The sequence below is a fragment of the Oncorhynchus masou genome, unplaced genomic scaffold, assembly GCF_036934945.1.
Source record: "Oncorhynchus masou masou isolate Uvic2021 unplaced genomic scaffold, UVic_Omas_1.1 unplaced_scaffold_1004, whole genome shotgun sequence".
Taxonomy (NCBI): domain Eukaryota; kingdom Metazoa; phylum Chordata; class Actinopteri; order Salmoniformes; family Salmonidae; genus Oncorhynchus; species Oncorhynchus masou.
Genome location: NW_026999736.1, coordinates 178,070 through 193,372, shown reverse-complemented (window position 1 = coordinate 193,372; position 15,303 = coordinate 178,070). Strand labels below are relative to the sequence as shown.

The 15,303-nt window shown below is 44.0% G+C and overlaps 1 protein-coding gene across 1 annotated transcript in view; it reads left to right on the top strand.

Annotated features, from left to right (window-relative positions):
- Positions 1–14,151: 14,151 nt before the first annotated feature.
- LOC135528649 (interferon gamma 1-like) overlaps positions 14,152–15,303 on the top strand; it is a 4,017-nt gene continuing 2,865 nt past the window's right edge. The window contains exons 1-2 of the mRNA XM_064957765.1: positions 14,152–14,434; positions 15,043–15,102. Of these exons, the coding sequence (XP_064813837.1) occupies positions 14,306–14,434; positions 15,043–15,102 (189 nt within the window). The 5' untranslated portion in view covers positions 14,152–14,305. The remainder of the gene's footprint in view (positions 14,435–15,042; positions 15,103–15,303) is intronic.

Genomic DNA, 15,303 nt, shown 5'->3' with positions numbered 1-15,303 from the left:
ATACCTACAGGACAATATCATACCTACAGGACAATATCATACCTACAGGACAATATCATACCTACAGGACAATATCATACCTACAGGACAATATCATACCTACAGGACTGTACTGACAGGACAATATCATACCTACAGGACTGTACTGACAGGACAATATCATACCTACAGGACAATATCATACCTACAGGACAATATCATACCTACAGGACAATATCATACCTACAGGACAATATCATACCTACAGGACAATATCATACCTACAGGACAATATCATACCTACAGGACTGTACTGACAGGACAATAAACAAACTACATGCAAAACTGAAGCCTGTCACTGGTATCCTGCCACTGGTATCCTGCCACTGGTAGCCTGCCACTGGTAGCCTGCAACTGGTAGCCTGCCACTGGTAGTCTGCCACTGATAGCCTGCCACTGATATCCTGCCACTGGTAGCCTGCAACTGGTAGCCTGCAACTGGTATCCTGCTATTGGTATCCTGCCACTGGTGGCCTGCCACTGGTATCCTGCCACTGGTATCATGCCACTGGTATCCTGCTATTGGTAGCCTGCCACTGGTAGCCTGCCACTGGTAGCCTGCCACTGGTAGCCTGCCACTGGTAGCCTGCCACTGGTAGCCTGCCACTGGTATCCTGCTATTGGTAGCCTGCCACTGGTAGCCTGCCACTGGTAGCCTGCCACTGGTAGCCTGCCACTGGTATCCTGCTATTGGTAGCCTGCCACTGGTAGCCTGCCACTGGTAGCCTGCCACTGGTAGCCTGCCACTGGTAGCCTGCCACTGGTAGCCTGCCACTGGTAGCCTGCCACTGGTAGCCTGCCACTGGTATCCTGCCTGTACTGTATGAACATCATTCTGTTAGGCTCAGTCAGGCAGCAGCAAACCACAGACTGCTTTACGGAAATACTCTCCACCAACACGCATGTCACCATGTCAGCCTGAGAGCCAATCAGAAACATTTCTCCTTCTCTCAGTTCTGACTGACTGGAGAAAACAGTTCTCTTTCTATAATCAGTGACTGACTGGAAGAAAGGCCCTACGTGGGTATCAGTTACATCAGCAGTACGATGACAAGTTATCCACTTTGTGGTTGGACAGAAATCACTTATCTCTCTCTGTCAATTGATCATTTATCCCTTGGTACAGATTTGATCAAATCCATCCCAATACACATTTTGACAAACTATTTTGGATGACAACATTGATTGACAACATTAATTCAGTTTTGCCATTCCATTGTTTTGTATTATTCTATAATAAAAAATATTGTATTTAATTTATTCTATAAGATAACTATAAAATATCAAAGATAAGATAAGACAACAAAGATAAGATAACATAAAGATAAGATAAGATAAAGGTAAGATAAAGATAAGATAACATTAAGGTAAGATAACATAAAGGTAAGACAACATAAAGGTAAGACAACATAAAGGTAAGACAATATAAAGGTAAGACAACATAAAGATAAGACAACATAAAGATAAGACAACATAAAGATAACATAAAGATAAGACAACAAAGATAAGACAGCATAAAGATAAGACAACATCAAGATAAGACAACATAAAGATAAGATAAAGATAAGATAACATTAAGGTAAGATAACATAAAGGTAAGATAACATAAAGGTAAGATAACATAAAGATAAGACAACATAAAGATAAGATGACATGACATAAAGAATAGATTAGATAAAATAAGATGACATGACATAAAGAATAGAATAGATTAGATAAAGATAAGAGATGTAGTTTCATTTTGGTAGAAATAGCTGAGTGCTACACAGCATCATACTTCCTGTGGGGAATTCAGGAAGTGTAGCAGCCAGAGACACTTTACCTTGGTAGACAATTCACTGTGGTTTGGAAATAACTGTGCTGCTAGACACCTTCAATTTCTAGTAATGCTCACAGCGCAAAAACTCAGACTCTCACTGTATCCCAAATCTTACCATGTTCCCTCCATAGTTCACTACTTTTGACCAGGGCCCAAAGCGTAGTGCACTATGTAGGGAATAGTTTGCCATTTGGGACATAATGTTGTTGTTGAAAAGTTTCCATTTTGACAAGAACAACTCTCCTGTAAATCACACCAACTCTACGTTGACTAATATATATTTTTCAAAGCAGTTCCTCTCTACACCTCACCCATAAAGCCACTGTGACCTCACAACATATAGAGTTTCTGTACAAATAGATCAATAAAGGGAGGATTGTATTGTATTGTAGATGCATTGGTCCTGAAAACGTTGCTAAGGCTGTTGTCAAAGTTATTTGAGGTTAAAGAGATACGAGGCTGTTGAACAAGTGGATATGTTCCAAATGGCACCCTATTCCCTATTTAGTGCACGAGGGCCCATGGGGTCCATGGGGTAGTGCACTAGTTTAGACCAGGGCCCATGGCGTAGTGCCCTACTTTAGACCAGGGCCCATGGGGTAGTGCACTACTTCAGACCAGGGCCCATAGGGGTAGGGCACTACTTTAGACCAGGACCCATAGGGTAGTGCACTACTTTAGACCAAGACCCATAGGGGTAGTGCACAACTTTAGACCAGGGCCCATAGGGGTAGGGCACTACTATAGAGCAGGGACCCATAGGGGTAGTGCACAACTTTAGACCAGGGCCCATGGGGTAGTGCACAACTTTAGACCAGGGCCCATAGGGGTAGTGCACAACTTTAGACCAGGGCCCATGGGGTAGTGCACTATATAAGGATTAGGGTGCAGCCTTTCAGTGAAAGCAGTGTGTGGACTGAGCGGAACAGTGAGCGGAGGAGAAAAGAGAGAAACGCTGAGTGTCTTTCTGTGCATCATGGTTGGTGCTTACTAGTAGTTCCTACACCACATCATCAGCATTATCTATAAGACTAACCACAGCTGGTTACTAGTAGTTCCTACTCCAAATCATCAGCATTATCTATAAGACTAACCACAGCTGGTTACTAGTAGTTCCTACTCCACATCATCAGCATTATCTATAAGACTAACCACAGCTGGTTACTAGTAGTTCCTACTCCAAATCATCAGCATTATCTATAAGACTAACCACAGCTGGTTACTAGTAGTTCCTACTCCACATCATCAGCATTATCTATAAGACTAACCACAGCTGGTTACTAGTAGTTCCTACTCCACATCATCAGCATTATCTATAAGACTAACCACAGCTGGTTACTAGTAGTTCCTACACCACATCATCAGCATTATCTATAAGACTAACCACAGCTGGTTACTAGTAGTTCCTACACCACATCATCAGCATTATCTATAAGACTAACCACAGCTGGTTACTAGTAGTTCCTACACCACATCATCAGCATTATCTATAAGACTAACCACAGCTGGTTACTAGTAGTTCCTACTCCACATCATCAGCATTATCTATAAGACTAACCACAGCTGGTTACTAGTAGTTCCTACTCCACATCATCAGCATTATCTATAAGACTAACCACAGCTGGTTACTAGTAGTTCCTACACCACATCCTTGCATTATCTATAAGACTAACCACAGCTGGTTACTAGTAGTTCCTACACCACATCATCAGCATTATCTATAAGACTAACCACAGCTGGTTACTAGTAGTTCCTACTCCACATCATCAGCATTATCTATAAGACTAACCACAGCTGGTTACTAGTAGTTCCTACACCACGTCATCAGCATTATCTATAAGACTAACCACAGCTGGTTACTAGTAGTTCCTACACCACGTCATCAGCATTATCTATAAGACTAACCACAGCTGGTTACTAGTAGTTCCTACTCCACATCATCAGCATTATCTATAAGACTAACCACAGCTGGTTACTAGTAGTTCCTACTCCACATCATCAGCATTATCTATAAGACTAACCACAGTTGGTTACTAGTAGTTCCTACACCACGTCATCAGCATTATCTATAAGACTAACCACAGCTGGTTACTAGTAGTTCCTACTCCACATCATCAGCATTATCTATAAGACTAACCACAGCTGGTTACTAGTAGTTCCTACACCACGTCATCAGCATTATCTATAAGACTAACCACAGCTGGTTACTGGAATGTGTAGTATATATAAAATATATACAGGTATGAGCAGATCAACATATTGTGTTACAGTAGTAGGTATGGTATTTAGACATGTCTCTGGGTAGTGGAGGTGGTAGGTATTTAGGCATGTCTCTGGGTAGTGGCGGTGGTAGGTATTTAGACATGTCTCTGGGTAGTGGCGGTGGTAGGTATTTAGACATGTCTCTGGGTAGTGGAGGTGGTAGGTATTTAGACATGTCTCTGGGTAGTGGAGGTGGTAGGTATTTAGACATCAAATCAAATTTATTTATATAGCCCTTCGTACATCAGCTGATATCTCAAAGTGCTGTACAGAAACCCAGCCTAAAACCCCAAACAGCAAGCAATGCAGGTGTAGAAGCACGGTGGTTAGGAAAAACTCGCTAGAAAGGCCAAAACCTAAAACCTAGAGAGGAACCAGGCTCTGGGTATTGGAGGTGGTAGGTATTTAGACATGTCTCATGGTGGTGGAGGTGGTTGGTATTTAAACATGTCTCTGGGTAGTGGAGGTGGTATTTACTTAGACATGTCTCTAAAACACTTACTTTGATTTATAATTTTACTATATTTTATCAATTACATTTACTGTGATGTCTAAGTATATTTAGAACCAAATACTTCTGGACTTTTACTCAAGTGGTATGTTACTGTGTAACTTTCACTTCTACTTGAGTAACCTTCTAATAAGGTATCAAGGTATCTATACTTTTACTAAAGTATGACAATTGGGCACTTTTTCCACCAATGTATATACAGGATAACATACAGTACAGTACATTACATTATATACCATAGATAACATACAGTACATTACATTATATAACATAGATAACATACAGTACATTACATTATATAACATAGATAACATACAGTACATTACATTATATACCATAGATAACATACAGTACATTACATTATGTAACATAGATAACATACAGTACATTACATTATATACCATAGATAACATACAGTACATTACATTATATAACATAGATAACATACAGTACATTACATTATATACCATATATAACATACAGTACATTACATTGTATAACACAGATAACATACTGTACAGTGCATTCTAAACCATAGATAACATACAGTACATTACATTATGTAACATAGATAACATGCAGTACATTACAATATATAACAGATCATTATATAACATAGATAATATTGCATTACATTGCAGTACATTACATTATATACCATAGATAACATACAGTACATTACATTATGTAACATAGATAACATGCAGTACATTAAATATATAACAGATCATTATATAACATAGATAATATTGCATGACATTGCAGTACATTACATTATATACCATAGATAACATACAGTACATTACATTATATAACATAGATAACATACAGTACATTACATTATATACCATAGATAACATACTGTACATTACATTATATACCATAGATAACATACAGTACATTACATTATGTAACATAGATAACATGCAGTACATTAAATATATAACAGATCATTATATAACATAGATAATATTGCATGACATTGCAGTACATTACATTATATACCATAGATAACATACAGTACATTACATTATATAACATGTGTAACATAATGTCAGAGCATTTATAATTTTTAATAAAACGTAATTTATTTTCCATTTATTTTCCATTTCAGTCATTTATCAGACAGTCTTATCCAGAGAGACTTACATCAGTGCTTTCATATGAAGATAGCCAGGTGACAAAACAACCAATCACAGTCGTAGCAAGTCAATCTTCCCTCTACACAGTAGCCAGTGGGAGCAGGAAAAGACAAGTGCATTAGCTGAGAAGGCAGATTGTCATACTCCTAATCACAAACCTCCGACAACAGTATCTACACTCTTAGAATAAAGGGTTCCAAAAGGGTTCTTCGGGTTCTTTTGAACCCTTTGAGTTCCATGTAGAACCCTTTATACAGAGGGTTCTACATGGAACTCAAAATGGTTCTACCTGCGACCAAAAACGGTTCTTCGAAGGGTTTCTCCATGAGGTCAGCCGAAACACCCTTTTAGGTTCCAGATACCAACCTTTATTTCCTCATGTCACTCAACAAACTGACTCACCCCGCTCCCCCACCCCCATTGTGGCCCTTCCAAAAAATCTCTTAGAAATGACCTGATCAGAGGTAGCTGGGGGGGGGGGGGGGGCGGGGGTATTGAGGAAGAGTCACCCATTTAGGAGCAGAACATCTCTGATTTAAAGGAAACCAACCGAGAAGAGGAACCCACAAACCCCAAAACCTCTGTAACCTCGAACCATCATCATTGTCTCCAGCAGACTCTGCTGCTGCACAGCTCTCTGTCTCACATATAAATAAACCCCAGAGAGACACCAGGCCACCATTACTGACTCACATTGACACTCCATCTACAGACAGGTACAGTCAACAGAGACTCCACAGCTTAACTCTAAAAGGACTCTCAAAGACTCTCAAGACTCTCAAAGACTTCGAAAGACTTCTCAAAGACTTCTCAAGGGCATAGTTTTGATATATTTTACGGGTCTTTTGTTCTGTGAATTGAAAGAACGTGAGCCACTGTAACCAGGATAATAATATGAATTCAGCCCTGGATCTTGTGGTGGTAGTATGGTTGGGATTCTGCTCTGTAGTGGTTCTGGGACGCCCCCACCACTCTGGCTCTGACCTTGGGTCCAGATTTGTGTCCGAAAACATGGAGAAGGACATCGAAACCCTGCAAGGCCCTTTGGTGAGTTACAATAGAAAACCTTAAACCTGTTTAGACTGATTTCTCTGGTCTGTGGTCATGGATGTGTCCCAAACAGCACCCTATTCAGTATATAGTGCACTACTTTGGCCATATACCACAAACCCTGAGGTGCCTTCTTGCTGTTATAAAGAGGTTACCAATGTAAATGAGAACGTTAAATAAGTCCTTTTTTGTGATGTAGGGTCTGATTAGCTTTCAGCCAATCAGCATTCAGGCTTTCAGCCAATCAGCATTCAGGGCACGACCCACCCGGTTCATAATATGTTATAATGCCTAATGCATGTGGTACTATGACAGTCCTGTCCTGTACTACTGAGAGGTTCCCTTCTCCTGGCCTTCATCACATGACCAACGAGAAACTGACAGTCAATTTACAGACGTCTCACTTCTTCATCTGGGTCTCAAAGTGTCATGCAAATGTTCAAAGCCCCCAAGGGTTTAGATGTGGGCTATGATGTCCTCAGTTACAGTAGCCGAGTTCCCACCATCAGAGAGAACCATGGACTACTGTGAGGTCGCCCCCTAGGGGGAGGAGAGGGAAAGGCGGCCTGAGTAACAGCATTTGATTATGATGGCAAAAGCAGCCAATTAAAGGGATGTATTTTCAAAAATTCTAAATGTACACATTTAGAAAAAGACGAGATCTATATGATACGTTGTTCTGAAAACACTGCTTGAGTCTGTGTGCTAAATGTCAAACGTACTCATTTTATTCAGAATCTGCTGGACCCCAACTTGGTCAGCCAACCTGTCTTCCTCGAGCTCATGGGAGGGCTTGATGGCAAGTTTGAGGTAAATATCTCTTTTTCTTCAGTTCAGTTTTTCAGTTTTTCAATAAATGTTACTGAACTCAAAAAGTTCTGAACATAGTTGGATTTTTCCGTTTTAATGCCAACATTATTTGTAGATTCAACCTACTAGTCCTGCTATTGAAGATTCAACCTTCTCGTCCTGCTGTTGTATATTCTACCTGCTGGCCCTACGATTATAGATTCAACCTGCTAGCCCTGCTATTGTATATTCTACCTGCTGGCCCTGCGATTATAGATTCAACCTGCTAGCCCTGCTATTGTATATTCTACCTGCTGGCCCTACGATTATAGATTCAACCTGCTAGCCCTGCTATTGTATATTCTACCTGCTGGCCCTACGATTATAGATTCAACCTGCTAGCCCTGCTATTGTATATTCTACCTGCTGGCCCTGCTATTGTAGATTCTACCTGCTGGCCCTGCTATTGTAGATTCAAACTGCTGGCCCTGCTATTGTAGATTCACCCTGCTGGCCCTGTCAACTTGCTGTCACATGTACTGAGGACGTACTCAATGTTAATGGTGTGCCTTTCTCTCTCTCTCCATTTCTCTCTCTCTCTCTCCTCTCTCCTTTTGTGGTCTTCTCTCCATTAGAAGCATGAACAGTGGCTGCTCCTGAACGCCACTCTGGATGTCTACCTAAACATCTTCTCCAACATGCTGAAGGAGAACCATCCAGAGGAAGTCAAGCAGGGCCTCAGCAGACTCCACGGGAATGTGGAGGATCTGAAGAGGCACTACTACCAGGACAGACTGAAGACGAAGATACAGGATCTGGTGGACATTAAGGTCAAAAGACTAAACTAAGTTATTCACTAATTCTGTTTGCATCCCGAATGGCATCCTATTCCCTATATAGTGCACTACTTTTAACCAGAGCCCTATAGGCAGTGCACTATATAGGGAATGTGGTACCACTTGGGATGAGTCCGTATAAAAAGAATTGTGTGTGTGATAGACAGAGAGAGTGAGAGAGAGTGAGTGAGTAAATGTGTGCTTGTGTGTCGTTTTTTAACAGTCCATTGTTGTCTAAATTCCGTCTTCCAAGAGTGGACACTCCACTGGTCAGGTCAAGATGATGACGTCTCTCTAAATGTACGTTGTGACTTCTGTTTAGACCAACGATGCTGTTGTCCAGAGGAAGGCTGTGAACGAGTTCAAAGAGGTCTACCAGAGAGCTTCCCAGCTGGGGACCATTCTCCATCAGAGAGCCGAGAAGGTCACACAGAGCTGAGACCAGACAGAACCAACAACTGACTGACTGAAGACAGAGACTACAGACTGTAATACATTAGGAAAGTGTGAGCTGAGACCAGACAGAACCACCAACTGACTGACTGAAGACAGAGACTACAGACTGTAATACATTAGGAAAGTGTGAGCTGAGACCAGACAGAACCACCAACTGACTGACTGAAGACAGAGACTACAGACTGTAATACATTAGGAAAGTGTGATGTCATTTCACTGCCGGTATCCACTTCAAGAGCAGAACCTGCAGAAATAAAAACTCAACCGAACACCTTTTAAAAGGCATAACAATCACTTTCCCAACATAAACGTAACAACTGTCTCACAGCTTCCTCACCTACTGGTCACCATGGTTGTTCACGGTGCTATTTATTTAACTTAAACATTATTTAACATATTTATTTTAAATTTAAGTGCAATGACATTATGTTAGTGTTTGTAGTCGTGCAAATGTAGCAACTTTGTATGAAGGGGATTTCCGTTGGTCCTTATAACAGTGGTGATGTAATACTATGTGATGTGATGTCATGGTTCACATTCAATGGATCAAATGTTCTGTATTTATATCCTGGGAATAAATTATCCTGAATATACCTCCTGTTACATGTCTTGGTTCTGGTTTTTTAAAAATGTGTTTTTTTTAAATCCAGTTTCCAATTAAGATTGCTGTTATTTCTTAATTCTCTTCATCTTAATAAATGTAAGTAATTTTTTTATTTCTTAGTCATTTTAATAATGGATGTAGAAAGCATCCAGTTGATTTCTCTGATGTGAATGAAATTACACTGAGTCACATTATTTCAGTGTAACGGCTTTCTTGGTGTGAGAGAGAGAGTCGGACCAAACTGCGGCGTGACTATTGAGATACATGTTTAATAAAACAGTGAAACAATGACTCACACCTGCCTCTGATTGAGAACCATATCAGGCCAAACATAGAACTAGACAAACTAGACATGAAACAGAATGCCCACTCATATCACACCCTAACCAAACAAAACATAGAAACATACAAAGCAAACTATGGTCAGGGTGTGACAGTACCCCCCCCTCCCCAAGGTGCGGACTCCGGCCGCAAAACCTGAACCTATTGGGGAGGGTCTGGGTGGGCGGTACTGTCCGCGGTGGCGGCTCTGGTGCCGGACGTGGCCCCCACTTCACCATAGTTTTAGTCCCCCACCTTGTCCGCTTCCGAGGTCTCCGAACCACGGCGAACCTACTTAATGACCCCACTGGACAGAGGGGCAGCTGCTCGGGACAGAGGGGCAGCTGCTCGGGACAGAGGGACTCCGGCAGCTCCGGGCAGAGGGGCTCCGGCAGCTCCGGGCAGAGGGGCGGATCCTGGCAGACTGGCGGCTCTGGCTGCTCCATGCTGACTGACGGCTCTGGCTGCTCCATGCTGACTGACGGCTCTGGCTGCTCCATGCAGACTGGCAGCTCAGGCGGCTTCTTGCAGACTGGCAGCTCTGGCGGCTTCTTGCAGACTGGCAGCTCTGGCGGCTTCTTGCAGACTGGCAGCTCAGGCGGCTTCTTGCAGACTGGCAGCTCCTTGTAGACTGGCAGCTCCTTGCAGAGCGGCAGCTCTGAACAGGCGGGAGACTCCGGCAGCGCTGTAGAGGAGGAAGGCTCTGACTGCGCTGAACAGGCGGGAGACTCCGGCAGCGCTGTAGAGGAGGAAGGCTCTGACTGCGCTGAACAGGCGGGAGACTCCGGCAGCGTTGGAGAGGAGGAAGGCTCTGACTGCGCTGAACAGGCGGGAGACTCCGGCAGCGTTGGAGAGGAGGAAGGCTCTGACTGCGCTGAACAGGCGGGAGACTCCGGCAGCGCTGGAGAGGAGGAAGGCTCTGATTGCGCTGGACAGACGGGAGCACCTGTACGGATGAGCCGGAGAGACAGCCTGGTGCAGGGGGCTGCCACCGGAGGGCTGGTGCGTGGAGGTGGTGACGGATAGACCGGACCGTGCAGGCGCACTGGAGCTCTTGAGCACCGAGCCTGCCCAACCCTACCTGGTTGCATGCTCCCGGTCACCCTGCCAGTGCGGCGAAGTGGAATAGCCCGCACTGGGCCATGCAGGCGAACAGGGGACACCATGCGCAAGGCTGGTGCCAAGTAAACCGGCCCAAGGAGACGCACTGGGGACCAGATGCGTAGAGCCGGCTTCATGGTACTTGGCTCGATGCCCACTCTATCCAGGCCGATACGCGGAGCTGGAATGTATCGCACCGGGCTATGCACCCGCACTGGGGACACCGTGCGCTTCACAGCATAACACGGTGCCTGCCCGGTCTCTCTAGCCCCCCGGTAACCACAGGAAGTTGACGCAGGTCTCCTACCTGGCTTCGACATACTTCCTGTGAGCCCCCCCCCCCAATAAATTTTTGGGGCTGACTCTCGGGCTTCCATCCACGCCGCCGTGCTGCATCCTCATACCAGCGCCTCGCTGCCTCCAGCTCCTCTTTGAGCTGCTCCTGTTGCCTCTTCTCCTGCTGCACCTTGGGGCGGCTACACTCCCCTGGTTTAGCCCAGGGTCCTCTCCCGTCAAGGATTTCTTCCCAAGTCCAGAAGTCTTTATTTTGCTGCTGCTGCTGCTGCTGCTGCTGCTTGTTGTCCAGCCGCTTGGTCCTGTTGTGGTGGGTGATTCCGTAATGGCTTTCTTGGTGTGAGAGAGTCGGACCAAAATGCGGCATGGCTATTGAGATTCATGTTTAATAAAACAACGAAAACACGAATCAATACAAAAACAATAAACGTAACGTGAAAACCGAAACAGCCTAAACTGGTGCAAAGTAACACAGAGACAGAAACAAGGACAATCACCCACAAAACCCAACACCAAACAGGCTACCTAAATATGGTTCCCAATCAGAGACAATGACTAACACCTGCCTCTGATTGAGAACCATATCAGGCCAAACATAGAACTAGACAAACTAGACATGAAACATAGAATGCCCACTCATATCACACCCTGACCAAACAAAACATAGAAACATACAAAGCAAACTATGGTCAGGGTGTGACATTCAGATTGTGGTTCTGGAGCTGTAAAGGTCAGATCATTCAGTTGATTGTGTCCTGAGATGAGTGTGTTGTAGGAACCTTTACTTCAGATCCCACATTTCCGTGTTGTCATCTGACGTGTATTGGGGTTGCGCGGCCGGTCTACACAGAAACCCCAACTTGTTGTCCTTTCTGAGGTGACAGAGTGACACCTTCAACACTAGAGATGAACCATTTCTCTCTCATGGAAACTGACAAGCATCTGTTGAGTTCCAGTGTCAATACATTCACCCACAAATGCCATTGATGAGATGAATACTGAGTCATGCTGCCTTGGTTACTCTGGTTTGTATTGGTATGTGGGAGTGTCCTTCAACAGAGTGCAGCTCTGAAGACCACAGTCGGAGGTTACAGGGGTGAAACTGTCCTTACGATTGCAGAACAGCATAATTAAAACATACTACATTCATTACAATTTGTGAGAAAGTGATACAACTGGAAAAGCCTGGGTGTCACTGGAAACGAGCAACTGGCCTGAATGAGCAAAAGTGGAACATTGTTTAAATCAATCCACATTCTGGCAATATCAATACTTGTCTGAAAGTGATGCCACTGTCCCCCCTTTGAAAAAGCCTGGGTGTCAATGAAAGATAGCATCCGCATCTATCTGTACTAGCATTAGCAACCAGCAACTATCATCTACTATAGCAACACAGAAGGCAACAGACAGGGCTCTGTTCTCTACATCTAGCAACACAGAAGGCAAAAGACAGGGCTCTGTTCTCTACATCTAGCAACACAGAAGTCAACAGACAGGGCTCTGTTCTCTTCATCTAGCAACACAGAAGGCAACAGACAGGGCTCTGTTCTCTTCATCTAGCAACACAGAAGGCAACAGACAGGGCTCTGTTCTCTTCATCTAGCAACACAGAAGGCAACAGACAGGGCTCTGTTCTCTTCATCTAGCAACACAGAAGTCAACAGACAGGGCTCTGTTCTCTTCATCTAGCAACACAGAAGGCAACAGACAGGGCTCTGTTCTCTTCATCTAGCAACACAGAAGGCAACAGACAGGGCTCTGTTCTCTTCATCTAGCAACACAGAAGTCAACAGACAGGGCTCTGTTCTCTACATCTAGCAACACAGAAGGCAACAGACAGGGCTCTGTTCTCTACATCTAGCAACACAGAAGTCAACAGACAGGGCTCTGTTCTCTTCATCTAGCAACACAGAAGTCAACAGACACATCTAGCAACACAGAAGTCAACAGACAGGGCTCTGTTCTCTTCATCTAGCAACACAGAAGGCAACAGACAGGGCTCTGTTCTCTACATCTAGCAACACAGAAGTCAACAGACAGGGCTCTGTTCTCTTCATCTAGCAACACAGAAGTCAACAGACAGGGCTCTGTTCTCTTCATCTAGCAACACAGAAGTCAACAGACAGGGCTCTGTTCTCTACATCTAGCAACACAGAAGGCAACAGACAGGGCTCTGTTCTCTACATCTAGCAACACAGAAGTCAACAGACAGGGCTCTGTTCTCTTCATCTAGCAACACAGAAGGCAACAGACAGGGCTCTGTTCTCTAGCAACACAGAAGTCAACAGACAGGGCTCTGTTCTCTTCATCTAGCAACACAGAAGGCAACAGACAGGGCTCTGTTCTCTTCATCTAGCAACACAGAAGTCAACAGACAGGGCTCTGTTCTCTTCATCTAGCAACACAGAAGTCAACAGACAGGGCTCTGTTCTCTTCATCTAGCAACACAGAAGGCAACAGACAGGGCTCTGTTCTCTAGCAACACAGAAGTCAACAGACAGGGCTCTGTTCTCTTCATCTAGCAACACAGAAGGCAACAGACAGGGCTCTGTTCTCTTCATCTAGCAACACAGAAGGCAACAGACAGGGCTCTGTTCTCTTCATCTAGCAACACAGAAGTCAACAGACAGGGCTCTGTTCTCTTCATCTAGCAACACAGAAGTCAACAGACATGCATACCAACCTGAACTTTATTGCATCACCAAAGAACTTCCCCAGAATGTGTCAAAACTACCTGTTTCCTAGGGATTCCAACTCAAGACCCCTTTAGCTCTGCTGCTAAAATAAGGTGTTATTGAGCGGCCGTGTGTTGGTGTTTGATTTAAAGGAAACTTCGCTCAGTCAGAGAACCCACAACTTCACACCTCTATCGTTTCAACTCTCTCTCTGCCTCAACTATAAATACTTGTCTGTCTTAGCCTCAGCATCAGTCAGACAGACACAGAAGAACAAGACTTGGGTCGTCTCAGCTACAAGGTGGTCTCGTTAAGTCAACTCAAGTCAAGGCCTTTGACTGAAGTTACCGTACACAGATTGAGGACTATTGAGCTTTGAGGGAACTTCAGCGTGACGTTGAGGGCCATGGATGTGTTATCAAGGGCTGTGATGTGTTTCTGCTTGATGGGCTGGATGACTTTAGGATGGAGTCATGCTGCTCAGTACACATCAATTAACATGAAGAGCAACGTAGACAAACTGAAAGTCCACTATGTAAGTATCATATACATTTTTAACTGGGGAAACAGGGGTTTCTCCTGACAGACAGACAGACAGACAGACAGACAGACAGACAGACAGACAGTAGGACAGACAGTAGGACAGACAGTAGGACAGACAGACAGACAGACAGTAGGACAGACAGACAGACAGACAGACAGACAGACAGACAGACAGACAGACAGACAGACAGACAGACAGACAGACAGACAGTAGGACAGACAGACAGACAGACAGACAGTAGGACAGACAGACAGTAGGACAGACAGACAGACAGACAGACAGACAGACAGACAGACAGACAGACAGTAGGACATAACAGGGAGATCTCCTTCCTAATGGGAGGCCAACAGCTCAAACACTTCCATCTGAGGTGAGCTTTAGCTTAGACGTAGCTTGGAGTTTGCACTTTTGGGACTACTCCATTGTTGCCATTGTACGTGACAAACTAAATGATGTATTTTAAGTTATTTGACCTATTTAGCCCAGGTCTGACAGACACTATACTTGTGATTAGGGGGAGAAGAGTCCACTATATGCAATAAACTGCAGCAAGTTGAAGGAGAAAAACAACTGATTGTCATCATGTCTTGTTCTTTCAGAAGATCTCCAAGAACCAGCTGTTCAACAGAAACCCTGTTTTCCCCAAGGACACGTTTGAGGTAACATATAATGCTACACATTGTTATCCCCTTCAGGCTAATATCACCAATGTGAAACTACTGCTTACCCTTGGGCTAGGCTGGAGACAAAACTAAGTTTCAAGATTGTATTTTATTAAGTATTTTCTCTCTCTCTCTCTCTCTCTCTCTCTCCCTATCTCTCTCCCTATCTCTCTCTCTCTCTCTCTCTCTCTCTCTCTC